The 17,829-nt window shown below is 35.9% G+C and overlaps 1 protein-coding gene across 1 annotated transcript in view; it reads right to left on the bottom strand.

Moving 5' to 3' along the window:
- Positions 1–17,829, bottom strand: part of ADGRB3 (adhesion G protein-coupled receptor B3) — an 841,452-nt gene that overhangs the window by 822,717 nt on the left and 906 nt on the right. The window contains exons 2-3 of the mRNA XM_006159627.3: positions 16,980–17,160; positions 15,088–15,859 (exon numbers count right to left, since the gene is read on the bottom strand). Coding sequence (XP_006159689.1) covers positions 15,088–15,844 — 757 coding nt within the window. The 5' untranslated portion in view covers positions 15,845–15,859; positions 16,980–17,160. The remainder of the gene's footprint in view (positions 1–15,087; positions 15,860–16,979; positions 17,161–17,829) is intronic.

Raw genomic sequence — 17,829 nt, 5'->3', positions numbered from 1 at the left:
CAGCCTCCTCTTCCCCCCCCGCCTCTCAGGGGAGGTGAGAATACTCAATGTGACAAAAGCCCACCTACTCAAAGGGGAGGTTAATTATTGCTACATAATTAACCTCACAAGAAAATTGTTAAGATTAATGAAGCAGGGCTTACTAAGTGATACAAGCTCCCTAGAAACTGCCATAGAAATATTTGTTGGCAAGAAAACACCTACATCTACATTAATAGCAGATTCTGTGTAAATTATTACAATGTCAAATCCACAAACCAACATTTATAAATCATAGCCTATGTATTGAGAAAAAAGGTGGGGAAATAAAGGAAGAGAGAGAGAAAGGAAAACGAGGGGCTGTGAAGGAAAGCAAAGGAGAAGAAAAGTAGAAAAAAAGGCATGGAAGAGAAGAAAACCAGTAGAAAGACCACAGGGACAGAGAGTGGCAAAAGTTATCAATTTTTTTGGATCTGAATGGCAGAGTGAATATTTTCCACTTAGTTGTACAACAATCATGGTCTAATAAAAGACCATAGGACCATCTCTCTAAGTTATTTAAAATACAGAAAAGCTCAATTAACTTTTTAGATTAATTGTTTAAAAAATGGTCTCTCGCAAGAAAAGAAATCTTGTAGTTATTTTACAATTAACTTGAGCCAGAATTATGCTAACATAACAATTTGACAAATAATACCTAAATTGAATTCCAGAGTGGTGTTAACAGTACATTCAAACACAGCTATCCCAGAGTACAATGTAGAATAAGTGAGTGAGTTCCTTACCAAAAATATCATACACTGGCTATAAATATGTAATTTATCACAAATAAATTACTGAATATGTCATCAATGTGCCTAATTACCTTTCAGTACAGTTACTACAACTACTTTCTAATCTTTCTTTCTTTTTAAAGAATTATTTATTTAATTTTATGTATTCATTCCTTTATTTTAATTTGACCAGAGAGAGACAGAGAGAGAAAGGGGGAAAGAAAGCCACTGTGTCCGAGACTCAAACCGTGGTCAGCCAAGTGGGAGTGTCCAGCGCCTTAACCACCACACCACCTGCTGGTCCCCTCCAATCTTTCTTGACTGGACATAATGTGTCAAAATATGCTAGATCATGCTATAGGAACAAAGAAAACCCTGAATTCTGTCTCAAAATGGGAATTTTTATTCTCTCTTCATACTTCACAGCAATCACAGATCAGCAAGCTCTCAGAGCAAAGGTTCCTCTCATTTTAGTTATTCTAGAAATCAGGCTGATAGAGGATCCCCTTCTCTCTAGGTGCGTGTCTCCATATCAGAAATAAACAGACCTTCATAGTCTTTACTCCAGCTCAGAAATGAGTAATGTCACTTTTGTTCATAATTCACTTGCCAGAGCCAGTGTTGTGACTCCATTGAACTATTAGTAGGCCCAGAACATAATTCCTATCTATGCTCACTATGGTAGAACGCTGGATCTATTAGGGGAAATGTATTAATGACATGTCAGTTATCCACTTATTCCCAAAGAATGTCAACGCTAATAAGCTTATTGGTGGCGGTATTTTAATAAGATGTCTTCAGTTACAGACATCCATTACCTGTGATCAGTCAAAGAAGTTAAAAATAATTTCATTGGGGCCAGGGGTGGTACGGTAGTTAAGGTAGATGGACCTCACATGGCCGACTGTGTCATCCAAGTACTGAACCTGGTGGCTTTGAAAACACACCGGCAAGTGCACGTGCCCCATAGGAAAAATCTCCCTATAAGTGAATAAATACATAAATAATAAAAACACAATTGTTTGCATGCCCAAAATCCTGCAAGGAGAAAATAGAGAAGGGATTGTGGCATGGCCATCACCCTTAGGGGGCGCTTTCTTATCTTTCTCTCTCTACTTCTGTCTCTCTGGCAATTATATCCTATGGGGGAAAAAAAACTGAAGAAAGAGTAATTTAATTGTGGCAATAACTTTTTTAATATATATTAATTCACTGAATATAACTATAGCACTCAAAGTAAATTCTCCCATCCAGAATACACTGAATATTGGCCCAATCAAAGATATTACAATACCTACTACCGTCAAGAAATAATTTTCCAATATGTGTTTCTAAACTGTTTTACTTCTTTCTATTTTGTGATAATAACTTTAATTCTTTCCTAGAGAGAATTTATACCACTCAAATGTTCTATGTATTTATAAATATTTATACAATTCTATACTTATATTTATAACAATTAGGACCTCTGAATAATATATATCAAAGTCAAATATTTTAAATGATTCTGAATATTTGTATTTACCTAGGCAAATAAGTATAGAAGCAAGAAACATAGTTATCAGAAGACATAATTTGTAGATTGGTTCTGTTTGGGAGCCAAGGTCAAAGAGATCTGGAATCTGGATCCCTACAGAGAAAGACAGAGAATTGTAGTGATCACCTTTGAAGCCCCACATGGTTCCTCAGCACAAACAGACAGAATATGGAGGAACTATTTATACAATAGGCATGAAAGATGGGTCGTGAACTATCTTTAACTTGACAATTGTGTCAAAGAGTAGAGAATCAGGGACTCTCAGCTCTGGACCAAACACAACCTGGTTTCATTACACTGAGGTCTCTACAAAGCAAAAGCATAGACACTAAGGATTGAATGGAGATGACTAACGTCCACCAGACAGGATGAGACGTGGTGAAGAACTGACAGAGAATGCTATGCGCATTCCCCAGGAAGCATCAAAGATGCCTAAGAAGTACCATAGAGGAGCGATGAGGATTTATATGATGGGAGTTAGACTCAGGCAAACTTGATTTTTGTGTTGTATGGGGAGAAAAATTAAGCACAGATATGTAGGCTACAGATTCTAAGACAAATTATGAATTCTGTTCTGAGAATAACACAATAAAACTAAAGTGACTATTCTTACACATTTTTGGTGATCATAACTCTGAAAATAGTAATTTTACAAAGGAAGGAAGTTTATAACATTAATTTCTTACATGTGGCTTCATATGGAGACTCTAGGTAATGTAATTCCTCAATGGGTTTTCAAGCATAGTTCCCCCAGGGACCAATATAGGAATAAAGGAGGGACCGATTAGGTAGGGCTCTGGGCTTTCTGTCCACTTCAGACAAAGCAGCATGATTAAAAAATCTTATATTGGCTATTATTTAGAAAAAAAAAAAGGTTCTATTGCTAAAGGGGAGAAAAGTTATATTAATTCACAGTCTACCATTTACTTATTTCTTTTGCCTAAATCAGTTTTTACTGTTTAGAAGATCAAACTCTACTAGGCTTCTAAATTACCACTACTCCATTTCTGTGGTTTCTGTGGTCTCAGGAAGCAGAGGCTAGAGGCAAGTCACAAAGCATTTATCATGACCAGAACCAATGTATGCCCCTTATAACCAACAGAACACCAAGATATGGACATCAGATAATTCCAGGGAGAACACTAAATAGAAAGAAGCCACATATTTTGAAAGAGTAGATCTTAAAGATAGTGTAAGCCAAGATATAAAGATGTTCTGTTTTGTTGCAAATAGAATGACAATGCTCCATACCTATTTACTTTGTCATACTTGAAAGAAAAGCCTATTGAAAATATAAACACTATCAAAACTAGTTAATTTATTAGGCACCACTTAAAAAATCCACACCAGTTTGCCCTCTAAGTTACAAAAACCAAGGCCAGCCAAGGAAGCTGACCACAAACTGACATATCTGTAAAGGAAGTTGACCTCTCTTGGAAGCCAAAATAAACTGAAATTTCTCAGTCTGCAGTGAAGAAGTAGATCTTTGAACGTTTGGCAGCTTGTTGCATTAAATAATATAACAAAGTATACTCTGATTATTGTCCTGACTGGATAACAAGTAAATTTAAAATATATATATATTTAAATCTATCAAAAAGTCTTAGATGACTGTGTCTCTTTTACATTATAAAGATATACTGTTATTGAATAAAAATTTCATTAACACTTATAGTCAGCTGAAATAATGTCTCATTATATATATGCAAATTAGAGTTCCATTAATTAAGATATAAACTAGATAATGTTCAAAGTCTGAGAATTTCTGACTCAGAATAAAATGCTTTGGAAACAGGGAGTGAGAAACCTATAGCTTTGAAATTCTCTGGCTTTTCATTTGAAACAATGTCTACTGTTTCTTTTTTCTTTCATGGGGGTGGGAAATGAAAGGGAGGGAGAGTGAGCATTTAGAAAGGGTCTTGCTGCATCCCAGTCCTCTTGCCCCACCATCCCAATTAACTCCCAACTACAGACACAACCACACCAGGCATTCTTGGGTCAGCCCCAAACCAAACTGATGCTCCCCATGACATTTCTAGCCTCTCAAGCTATGGCGCTACCTGTGTATCACCAGGCCTGGGACTGTGTTAAAATTTGTAGAGAATGAAAAACCATGGTCTTTCGGGTACTGTGCATAATTGACACATGTCAGGGGTAAATAATACATGACTCACACAATTACTGTCCAAATAAAATAATTTATGCAATAGACCTTTACAAACTAGAAGGCATTTACTGAATATTGGATTTTATTATTATTTAAACACTTCACACCTTTGTTTTCTTATGGGTGATATATAGATGAAGATTCTCTTTAAAAATATGCTGCATTAAAGAACAAAATAGTATTGTCTAAATATAAAAGTGTAAAAATTAATTTAAATAATATTTATTACATTTTTTTTCCCTTTGGAGCAGTCTTTTTGCTATAGGGTGCATGCACTCACCAGAGAGACAGAGAGAGACAGAGAGACAGAAAGCAAGAAATCACCTCCCAGGGGGGATGGTCACGCCACAATTCCTTCTCCTCTATTCTCCTCTCAGGATCTTGGATATGCACACACATGCGCCCGGCATGAGTTTAAGCCACCAGGTCCAGGACTCGAACCACAGTCGACTACATGGGAGTCCAACATCATAGCCATTACGCTAACTGCTGGTACTCAATTTATCACATTTAAAAAAATCAACTTATAAAGAACATCAGCAGAAATGTCATGAACTGGGACCAACAGATGGACTCCCACATGGCTGACTGTGGTTTGAGTCCTGGACCCGGTGACCTGAAACACACCAAGAACATGGGCTTGTGTGCCACAAATCCTGAGAGGAAAGTGGAGAAGAAGAGATTGTGGTATGTTCATCCCCCCAAGGGGTGAATTCTTGCTTTCTGTCCTGGTGAGTGCACGTGACCTATTGCAAAAATCTCTCTCTAAAAAGAACTGAGTGCTGTATACTGCTCCCCAGTATGATTAGTCTGGGCAGTAAATTTTTCTGTGACTTTTCTATCGCCTTACTTTATTTTTTTTCAAGAGTAATTTTTATTTAACTTTATTTATTTATTTCAATTTGACCAGAGAGAGACACACAGAAGGAGCAAGAGAGAGAGAAAGAGAGGGACAGTGAGAAAGCAAGCCAACAGGTCCAGGAGTCAAACCTGTCAGCCATGTGGGAGTCCAGCACCCTTAACCACCACGCCACCTGCGGGCCCCACTTTATTATTAAATAGTAAGTCTGCTAGTTAGCCTTCTTTGGTAGATTTCCTTAATACTTTTTTGTTATATGTGAATGCATTTATATTGTATTCTAAATACTGCAATCTGGTTCCATTGATGTTGTAACGTCTTTACTTGCCCATATTTGGCCTATTTTCCCAAACTATTTTCAGTCTCCAAAGAAACTCACTATTTAGAATAAATAGTTTGAGAATATAGTTCCAGGACTAGGACGACAAGTAAATTATTTCATTTAATTTGGTAAAAACCAAACATTAACCACTTTACTTTCATATTTTTATAACATTTTTTTCAAGCATGATGAATGTATGATGGAAGATTGGTTGTAAAATGCACATCAACAAACATTTCACATTTCAGAGAGGAGTCCTATTCACTCAATTAATTTTGAGATAAGTAGCTACGTACCCATGTATTTATTATGCATTTGTTACTTATTGTACTTTCTGCGAAAACTAGAAATACATTGTTAACCTTTTAACAGTTAGGTAGCTATGTCATTCTCTGCAAGTGAACATAATTCCTAAATAATAGGTGAGAGATAATCGAATACAGATAGAGTGAGGAATAATTTATGGAGTCTTACAGATGGCATTTTGTAATTTTACTTTAAGAAAATATCAGAATCTTCAATTGAGTACTAATGACCATTTTAATGTCCAAAATCCACTGTATAAACCTTTAGGGGGAACTCTTGGGGCCACTGGTTTGAAGTAACTGATCACAATTCAGTGTAAGACATTTCAACAGCTTTTCTTCCCCAACGATTAATGTGGATTAGCCTTTCAAAATAGACCTCAAAACATAAACTTTATTTTATATAATAGGGCAAAGATTAAAATACTTGAAAACTATTTGATTTATTTATTCACTGCTGCCTTATTAGCAGTGATATCCAAAGGACAGCGTTCCAGGCCTGGGATGACTCACACACCCGTAGCTTGCTCTATTTGATGTATTAGTCATGCCCCCACCAAAGGTATTCAGATGCTACCTTTTCTTTATCTAATACAAAATAGGCACCCATTCATGAGGCTTAGTGATCCTTTATCACATACCCTAAATACATAGACAAGTTCAAAGAATTAAATTATAATCTACATTATTATTGATTATGAATTCTCTGTGATTTATAGCCAAGGCTAAAAATAAAAATGAAGTTTCAAAAACAGTATGAATCTTCAAAGAATCTTTTGCATTAATACAAAATAATAAAATTTAAAAGGTTGGGTAAAATGAACCAGATATACTAAATACCACGCAAGGCTGTTAAATAAATGAGAACTATATAGAATGATTGTAATTGTTCCAACTGTAATGAGTATACTGGTCTTCTGAAAAGTCATGATATATTTTAGAAAAACATAAAAAATATGTCATGACTTTTCCAATGACCCAATATTTAAGTAAATTCCCATTGATAAAGAAATAGTATCAGCAGTTTTATATTTAGTGAAAGACACCCTAGAAAATTTTTATTTACTCTACATTGCATAATTTAAAAGGGAATTTCATGGGTACATGTGCATGCATGCCCAAGATTTCGAGAGGAGAATGGAGGAGAAGGGATTGCGGTGTGACCATCTCCCTGGGGGATGATTTCTCGCTTTCTGTCTCTCTGTTGCTCTCTTTCTGGTGAGCACATGTGCCTTATAGCAATAACCTCTTTAAAAAAATAAATAATGGAATTCCATACTTAGCATATGAAACTACAAATTCTCACACCGGAAACCTACTATACCTACACCAAATGACTTCACATTAGTAACAGCACTTATTATTTGAATTTTACTTTCTTTACTTTTGTTTTCAACCATAGTCCCATAAAAAAATAGAAACCTTTCCAATCCAAATTCCCCTCACTCATCTCATATTTATGTAGTATCATTAACATCATTGGTATTACCACTGATTTGAAAATATTCCCCAGAACATGCACACACACACACGCACACACACACACTCACTGTCTTTTTTTTTTTTTGGAGAGGTTTTTGCTCTAGGGTGCATGTGCTCACCAGAAAGACAGAGAGAGACAGAGAGACAGAAAGCGAGAAATCACCCCCGAGGGTGGGGGATGGCCATGCCACAATCCCTTCTCCTTCTCCTCCATTCTCCTCTTGGGATCTTGGGCACACATACACACGTGCCCGGTGTGAATGTAAGTCACCGGGTCCAGGACTCAAACTGCAGTCGACTACATGGGAGTCCAGCGACATAGCCATTACACTAACTGCTGGTCCCCACACACACACTCATTTGAACAATTAAAATGGCAAAGGGTGAGAGGAAGGGAATTAAGAGGGGAAAAAAAGAAGTAAAATATACAAGAAACGAGAAACGAAAGATTGTTTAAGATAACATGTATGGTAATATCTTTGAGCGAATATACATCATATTCTGGATCGGATAACTGATTTTGTATTCTGCAATGATACATAGTGAATGAATATAAAATAAATAAATATAAAATTAAAAAAAGAAAAACAAAGCTACAAATGCTTCTCAAATCATTGCAGGCCCATGTTATTGCCATGCAGTATCATATGGTTATTAAAGTCACTTCTTTTTGTTACTATCTCTTCTCAAGCCAAAAAAATAAAAATTAAAACAAAAGAGTCCAGTTATATATATGGAAGATTTATTAAAGGACAAAAAACAAAAAAATAAGAACAACAAAACATATGAAGCAATATGCAAATACAATTTATGTTTTATTTCCCCTTTATGAGAAAGAGGGAGAAAGAAAAAGGAGAGAGAGAGATATTTATGACAGACTCTTGCTGTGTTGTATATCTCCTGCCCATCCTCCTAATTCACTAGGATTACAGGTGTACACAACCATGCATGGCACGTTTGGGCTGGCCCAAGAACTGAACTGCTCCACACCCCCATGTGACTTCCAGCTTTCCTAGTACTAGCACATCCTGTGTACCACTGTGGCTAGGTCATATCATTTTTAATGTCAAAATTTTCATCCTGGATATATATCATCATGTCTAGATTATTTTACTGTACATGAATTATAAATTGCTAAACACTTTATAAAAACTTAATCATCATAGAGAAGTGTTTGGACTATAATATGAGTTTTAGTCAGGAACTGTTTTGATCCATCAAAAGTTGGAGAAGTGAGTTTGAGAGAAAACAAAAAGGCAATTACATTTATGGAGTAATATGCTAAGTGTTTTACATGTGAAAGTTCATTTAATACTACATTCCATTATGGCAAGTATTAGTCCCATTTTATTAATGACTGAAGCCAGTCACTTGTGAAAGGTGCTACCAGGTAGCTAAGCCGTTCTAGGAACCCACGCCTATTTTACACCAAATCATTCCTTTTGTTTCAATGAAGTTACAGAACAAGAACAATGTAATACCTGTTTTCTCATTAGTTAATTGAATTGGAAAGAAATTTCCACAAGCATTGGCAGGAACTAAAACATTTCAAGCCATTCACTTTATTAGTATTTTTGTCGTTGTTGCTTTCATTGTTCATATACAATGTCATTTCCTATCCTCTTACATCCCTGAGAAATAAGTACTACTAATCTATTATGAGAAGAAGAAAGTATTATAGTAATACAGAGTAATGCAGTTATACTATGGAAGAGCAGATTAAAACTCAGCTCTCTGGTTCATGATCTTGAAACTCGGCACATAATATTTTCAAAAACATAATAAAAGTTTATGTTTAATAAACACTGATTTATTATCCAACAACTGGATGACTTTTAATGGTACTGTATATCAGACTGATTCTAAAGAAGTCGATGTTTTATAAAAGTAGCTGTCTCAGGGAACCAGCAGTTAGCGTAATGGCTATGTCGCTGGACTCTCACGTATTCGACCGCGGATCGCGTCCCGGATCCAGTGGCTTAAGAAATTCACGCCATGTGCGTGTGCGTGCGTTCCAAAGATCCCGAGAGGAGAGTGGAGGAGAAGGGATTGCGGCGTGGCCATCCTCCCTTGGGGGGGGGTGATTTCTCACTTTCTGTCTCTATGTCTGTCTCTGTCTGTCTGGCGAGCGCACACGCCCTATAGCGAAAACTTCTCCAAAAAAATAAATAAAAATAAACGTAGCTGTCTCAGAAAAGAAAACAGTTTAACAATAGCTTGCTTCTATTAGGAAAAAAGTAAATAAAAGCACTTTACAAAGCTACATCCAATATGAAGTAAAATTTCTATCTCAATTTTGGAAAAAAAAAAAAAACTAACTCACATTAATCTACAGCTGCTATAAAAATCCACGAAAACACAGATGTTGGCAGGTGTGTGTGCATGGCACACATACACACAAACATATGTCACTTAAATTTGCATGTTCCTCAATAGTTCTTATTTATTATTTACAGAAAATATGTTGCCCCAGGACCAGTAGATGTTGTACTGGTTATGTTGGTGGCCAACCATGGTTTTAGTCCAGAGTTGGTGACTTAAAACTCACGCTGGGCACATATGCTTGTGAGCCTAAGATCCTGGGAAGAGAATGGAGAAGGGACTGCAGTATGGCCATCCCCCCAGGGGGAATGATTTCTCACTTTCCCTGTTACTGTCTCTGTCTGTCTCTCTCTAGTGAGTGCATGTGCCCTAATGGCAAAAACCTTTAAAATTAAACAAACAAACAAACAAAAAAAACGTTGCCCCATAATGAAGTTTTCTTTCATTACATTTCTTTCATTAAATACAAGCTACCTCCTAAATTGCCTGGAATAATATCTAAGATGACTAAAAGATTAATAACAGCATCTTACTTGACCAGGCCTGCAAATGCAGTTATATTCTATCATTACTGTAGTTACAGATCATAATCAAGAGTGAATAACAGAAACTCTGAAATTGACAGGCCAATATTCCTTTTCTCCTTTCCTCTTTCTTGGGAAGAAATTGCATATGTTTGTCTTCAACTCTAAAAGAAAGGGTTTGGTAAATGTCATTATTGTAAAAGTAATGTTAGGGTCAGAAGAGAGAAAACAGATAGGAATGGAGACAGTCAAATGGACAGAAATTGGTAAAATTTCTTACCATTTATTTTCCTATGAGGTCATATATAGAAAGTTACATTGACTATTAATATTTTAAAATTAGTATCTATGAAATTAAAATATTTCTCAATAAACTCTTCTTGTTCTTCTAAAAATGTTATTAGAGATCAAGAACTGGTATCAATAATGCATTAATGGAATTGGAAATTATATAAATGGCAACCACCTTCCTCTAGAAATGGGAGTATAATGATTACTTTTTCAAAATGATGTATCTTTTATTCTTTTGATTGTAGTTCATGTATTACTCTCATTCCTAGTGATATATTTTTGACTTTTGTTCATTGAACATTAATTTCAACCAAGTTTATTGAAACCTTGTTTTGAGTATACAGGACAATTCAAAGGTCCCATCTCCTTACTTGAAGAATTCCAAGTCTGATTGTGGAAGATGGAAATATAAATGGAATATCACACCACAATACGATGAATGCTAGAACAAAATCAGAGTATGTGAAAAAGTTAAAAGGAGCACAAAACAAACCGAACAAGGAAAGAAATTAGGACAATTAAACTAATAGTCATAAATTGCTTTAGACAGCAAACATGTGCCTATAAATACAAACACACACACACACACACACACACACACACACACACACACACACATGGGCCGAAGTTTGCACAGACACATAGTAAGACTTCACTTGGGTGCTAGAATTCGAGGATTAGTAGAGGCACTGTGGAAAGACAAATGAGCATGTGTGTTCAGATTTCCTGGAATCTATACAGGGACCCCAATTTCCTTTCACATAAGTAGAGCCATTGATGTTAGTAGGAAACAAAGATTCTATTAAGGCTTATTATGTGATTTCGATATCCTGGTGTAGAATTTTTCTGCCCAAAATGTTTCAATTATTTATTCTGAAGTAAGTGGCAAAGAATAAGATCTTAATAACACATTATGTATCATGACTATACAGTCCAGAATCTTCTTTGATAAAAAGAGTCCTTAAAAGCACATTGAAGACCTCAAGAAAACTGAACATGACTTTCAATACAAGCCAGTCTCTCCCCAGACTTTTATCTGAAAACCAGGTAAACATCAATGCTACTGAAGTTTCCTTTAAAAAAAAGTTATGCTCATTATAATGTATGTAGACAGGTTTTTTAAAAAAATATATTAAAAACTGCCTGTAATAACAGCTAATTATGTTTTTAAAGCTTATTTTCTTGATTTACTTTGGTTTGTACAATTTCATATAAAATAGGGAGGACAACTAAGTTTCTATAACCACATGCCACCTCCCAATAGGTAAAATATTATCTTAAATAAGAAGATCCATAAATATACTAAAAAAACCCCTAAAATTTAATACTTTAATAAAGCTTCAGTACAATAATTTACTTTAATGATATTTTCAAGATAATATTTGTAATTATTAATGTCACTACAAACAGTAATACAGTAATAGTTTTCTTCTTGCTGTTTTCTGGTTTTGAAATTCTTCTGTACATGAATATATTATTAAAGAGCATTCTACTATTCCCATTCCTGAGAGTATTTTTTTTCTTAGTAAATATGACTTTGCAATTTTAGTGAACATATTCACAATATTCAACATTTGGTCTACCTTTGCCAGCACTGTCAATATCACACAAAACAATGTGGGATTGCATGGACTAAGTACAAAGACACTTCTGTCAAATTTGTGCCACTTCTCTGATGTAATACAGGTGGAAAATATTTGTACTTGAGGCAAGACTTCTGAGTCAGTACTTATAACAATCAATAAAATGGGAGTAAAAAACTGAGGCAAGGAATATTGTATTTATTCTCTTGATGATTTACATAATAGTTTGACTGTTGTTCCATGGAAAATGGAAATCAAGTAATAATATAAAAGGAAAAAATTTAAAACCTCATTTAAAAGCTAGAATTACATGCTATCATGTGAAATGATAAAGATACAGTAATAAAATTAATTATGAGTAGCACAACTATATATAATTATTAACCTCAAGCCTTATTAATTACATTACATGGTAGTTTATTTGAAATGGTATAAAATAATTCTTTCAGATATTTTATATGTCATTTATATCAAATATTTAAGATTTAATATATTTTATATAAATCTAACTAAATCCAGTGTCTGTAGTTTTTATATTCCTTTCTTACAATGCAGTACAGCCAGAACGGTGTTCTTTGAGGTAAGGAGTGCTGCAAATATTTCACAAAAAATTACCTATGAATGCATCAACAATTATGTCATCAGAAATTACTTATCCTTACCACTGTGACTCAGAGTACCTAAACAATTAAAGAGCACAAATTCAGAATACAGAGAAGATAGGCTGTGTAATTTTATTGATACAGCATATATTCTCCTGTTATATAAACTTTTCCTACTTCAGCTCTATTAACATTATAATCATTTCAGTAACATCATTTATTTACCTGTGAACATGTACCCTTCTCATTGTGCTAGCTAATTAGCTGCAAGAAATATGCATTTTCCCACACATGATTTATGCATTTAAGATCTAAAATCACTCACTTTCATTCATTTCCAAAAGAAACGGCTATCTAATGTAGTAGTTTTTCTAATCCCTGCACTGTCTCAACCCACATCTTATGATCACAACCAGCAAAATTTTTCAAAATCATGCTTAATGTGCACACAACTGTGTTTTTGTCATTTGCTAGCTTTCATTTAAAAAAAAAAAAGGTTGCAAAACTAAATCCATTCTCGTCAACAGTCAGTTTGATGACAGAATTTTAACCAGCAAAGACACAGATTTTCCAAATTTTATAAAACTACAATAAAGCAAGCAAACCAAAACTAGTTTCTAATGTTAATTGTTTTATTAGCCAACTTGTAACATCACATTTTGTGTGTGTACTATAGCTTCTTATTCTAGGGGACACTAATTAGTTTTAAATGGTGTTAAATACCATCCCTGCAGTTGCAAGTGCTTCTCTGGGATTTTTACTAGAGGAAAAAACTCCTGTAATTTAAAACCATTTTGTTTTCTTTACTCACAGCTGTTAGTGAAACAGTGACCAGCAGAAATCTTAAAGGTTTCCACAGTCTCTCACTGCCATTAGTCTGCTTTTATTTTCTAACAGGTCTTTTCCCACATACCATTGCTTTTCTATAATTCCCAGGCTCTAACTCACAGCCAGCAGAGAAGTAGCATTAAGCTAGTCAGACTCCTCTCTCTCTCCCACAAGTCTCCACCCCCAACTCCTTACAAAGCTTTGGCTACCCTTAAAGAAAATTCTCCAACAACGTGTCAATTTTATATTGGCCACAAAGACAACTTCTGTTGGGGGAGGAGGAGGAAAGAGGGACTGGAGCTTGGCTGTCCCTTTCCACAGACAGGGATCTTTGTGGTAATCAGAAAACATTTCCTGCATAAAAAATCAACACACTCTCCAGTTGCAGGGTTGGGAAGCAAGAATGAGTATGTATCAACCGTGGCCTAAAACGAACAGAACACATCCATTAACCTTCCAAACAGGAAAGTCATTTTCTCAAAATGTGTTATGCTCTTTTGCATTATTAAACATAATCCACAATCTCAAATCCTCTGATAGCTCCTCCACTGGGTTTGACAAATTACTCCTGTACTTTCCTTTCCCTGTGCATTTCTGTTGCATTGGGGTTTTTGCTTCTTTTTGTTTTCCTCATCTATTGTAGCTCATCTTTGAGATGTTACCTCTCCCTTTAGGTACATCAAAACGGGACCAGGATGATAAGAGTAAAAATATCACTTGCAAGAGGCAAACAGGGTATGGAAAGATCAATACCTGTGTTAAACCTGCCCTCTCCTCAGCCTACAGGGAACTTCACAGACAGAAGCCTCCAAAAGATGGTGCTTCTTATGGGTTTCTTCTGACCCATGAGAGAGAAAGCATGGGGGATTTCTGTCCAAACTACTTCAAACAAATTTCTGGGACTAAAGGTTAGAGGGTGGGAGTCCTCCCTGACTTCCCATGTCAAGAAGTCATTTGGTCCACACAAGTTTGTGACATCTTTTAGTCATGTACTCCCAAGTTCAAGCCTGGAATGGCGTGAGAAGGAGAGGACAGGACACAAAAGGCTGGAGCAGAAGAGCAAAGGAGAGAAGTCTAAAAATCAAAAATCCATTTCACAGGTGGTGGTGGTGGTGGTGGTGGTGGTGTGTGTGTGTGTGTGTATGTGTGCATGAGTGAGTGAAAGTCTCCCTGGGGGGTCGATCTGTTACTTAAATAAAGGCACCACTCTTTTTCCTCACCAACCTCCAGCACAAGATTGCTCCACCTTTCTGCATCTCTTTTATTCCTGAATATTCCACCGCACTTCCGGGGCATATGGCTGAACTACCTGGCTGGTCCTCACTGTCTCATCTCTAATCTTGAAACCTAGAACTAGTTTAAGAGAATACTGCAAATCAAATGAATCCACAGATGACAGAGTACAGAAGCAAAGATCAGGCCTATGTATTGAAACAGTACATTGCAACCCATCCCCTAAATTTTTCCCACTCCTCAGCTCATACCCATTTCCCCCTCTCCTTTAGGCACTTACCTTCTTTGGGTGGTCTCTTGGCCTCCCTGGTAAGATTGCAGACTTGGGTGGTTTGCAGCTCCTGGGTCAGGCAGCCCTCGGTCTGCTCATTCAGGGGCAACACCACGTTATTTAACAAAACCAGCGACTGGTCGTCGATTCCCCACTCTCCCAAATGCTGAGGGCAGGTGCATTTTGTATACATGATCCCACATGATTCTGTTCTCCCATTTTCTGATTTTAAGCAGCTCTCCAACCAAGTGCATAATACATGGCAACCAAACTGGCTTGGGCTCACCTTGTTCAATACCAAAAACTCAAAAAAAGATTTCTGATCTTCTTCCCCTTTTTTCTGTAATCCTGGGAAATCAGCTGGAAATACCCGACGTATCTGAATAAAATTTTTATCATATTGTAGAAAAACAAAAGCATTCTTGGAACTGCAGAGTTGCATTATAGAATGATTCTTTCTTAAAAGATCCTTTATTTTTTCATGGGAAAAATGATCAAACTGATAAGCCAAGAGGGAAAAGTTAGAGCAGCTAAGGTCCTTTTTGGAAAATTTCAGGTAAATGCTATATTTGGTTGGATCTGGATTTTCCAGCGTCCAAGTGCAGTTTGTAAAGTTTTTGGGAAACATTTCACTTACAGAATACGATCCATAAATGACTCCCTTCACCAAAGTTGAACACCAGAAGTCTTGGGCAGCATTAAATCCAAACATAACCAGGAGATAGGTGGAAAATATATAAATCAGCAGGTTACGAACAGCCTTCATCCTATGTCATTTGGCCTGTAAAAATGGCAACGAAAGTAAAATGCAAGTAGGAGTCTAGGTGCATTGAAAAAATAAAATCCTTCCAGTATTACAGCCAGCTGTTTTTAAGATTTCAGAGAGAAAAAAAAAAAAAGAAAAGAAAAAAACCCCTTTTTTTAAAAAGAAGGGCAGGTAATTTTTATTTTGTAACGCCGGAAAATTATCTGTTGCTGTGTGAACAGCGCCCTCACGTGGCCATTCCCAACAGTCAAATTCTCAACATTCAATTTAAAAATAACATTTAATGGATTATTAATAGGAATGCTCTAACTTATCTACCAGGATTTCCCCCACCCCCATTATCATTATGAAGAGGGAAAGCATGGTATTTTTAAATATCATAAACTAAATGCTCGTTGTCGAAATATTTTTAATCAACCTATACAACCTTCTCTCAGTCCTCTGCCTGCAGTAAACATCATCATATAAAATCTAATCTGATAATCTGGGAACAGCTGTCGTCACATATTTATTTGCCCTTAAATGCAAAAGTAATTATGATAAATTATAGTCACAATTTTAAAGGCACCAATGATCATTTCTTGCAGATTGAGCATCATCTCCCAAATGCCCCTACTTGCCTTTGCAGGGGCCACCATGGGAACTGGTGGGAAATTCCTGTGCAAAAACACAGGCACCCATGTGGATTAATAGAATTTTAAAGCCATCACCTGAGAAAGGGAGAACATGGGTAGACACATGGGGAAGACTTGTTCAACATCACCACTGAGAAACCAGGATTTAAGGCAGTCATTTCAATGTGACATGCCCTCTTGGGATACATAAAGTGGATCACTGTATTAGTATCTGTATCCAAAGGCGATGTCAGTGAAGAAAAAAATCCCAGAACTGCAGTGATTGAGTTGGTTTTAGTTTTTCAATTTTTAAAATTAGGGCTATTTTATCTAGAGTTATCTACTGTAATTTAAGATTTACACATGGTAGATGAAAGACATTAGCATTTTCTTTCCTAGCAAATTTCAATTACTGAATTGATCCCTTTCCAACAACAGCTCCAAAGCTCTTCTTTTCTTTCCTTTTTTTTTTTTTTTTAACCCTGGCCCTGCATAATAAAGTAGTCCTTGGTTATATTTACCTCTGTAAGTTGTTATCCAAAAATAACTTGAATACTTTTCAGCTTTAACCTTTAAGTAGTTATTTCTTTGAATAATTGACACTGCTTTTTTGTTCTGTTTTGTTTTGCTTAGCCTTTAAGCTGACAAAAGTGATGCCAAGTTAATTTTAAAAGTCTTTAGGCTGCAGTCTCTTCCACTGTTCTGTAAACAGAGACAGACATACAGACATATAGACAGTTAAGAGTTTTCATGCTTCTTGCCTGGGTTCTCTCTGAACCAAAGGATAAAACCCTCTTCCTTTTCGTTGCATAACACACACCAACGCATGCACGCCAAATTCAGTGACCAAAGTCCCTGAAGATAGATCTGCATTTTCCAGATTATAATTTAAATTCTGTCTTGATATAGGCAAAAACAGCACCAACTCTAAATCTCTATATAGCAGCGGTTTAAAATAACACCAGAACTGCTGGGACTATCAAAACAGTCTTCTCTGTTTCAGGCACACAGCTCAATAAATTAGGAATTTTCCTCTTGAGAAAATAAAACCAATGACCATTTAAAGGTTAAAAAACAGCAAAAGTCATAAAAATTCTGGAAATAATTTTCTGTTTTTCTTTTCTTTTTTCTTTTCCCCCTTTTCTTTCTTTTCCTTTTCTTTCTTTCTTTTTTTCTTTCTTTCTTTTTCTTTTTTTTTTTTTTTTGCTGTAGCACTTTGCAGGCAATGCAGGTCTGCGCAGTGTTCTTCAGGATGGAGTGTAGGCGTTGAGAGCCAATGTGACAATAAGTGTCTAAATTAGGAATTCCATCCGTGAAAGGGGGCTTCATTTTATAATCAGGAACTCAAAAAGAGGTCGTATTTCTTTCCCT

This window comes from Tupaia chinensis, unplaced genomic scaffold (genome assembly GCF_000334495.1).
Source record: "Tupaia chinensis unplaced genomic scaffold, TupChi_1.0 Scaffold000639_1, whole genome shotgun sequence".
NCBI lineage: Eukaryota > Metazoa > Chordata > Mammalia > Scandentia > Tupaiidae > Tupaia > Tupaia belangeri.
The sequence above is the reverse complement of the archived record's forward strand: the minus strand, read 5'-3'. Positions and strand labels throughout refer to the sequence as shown.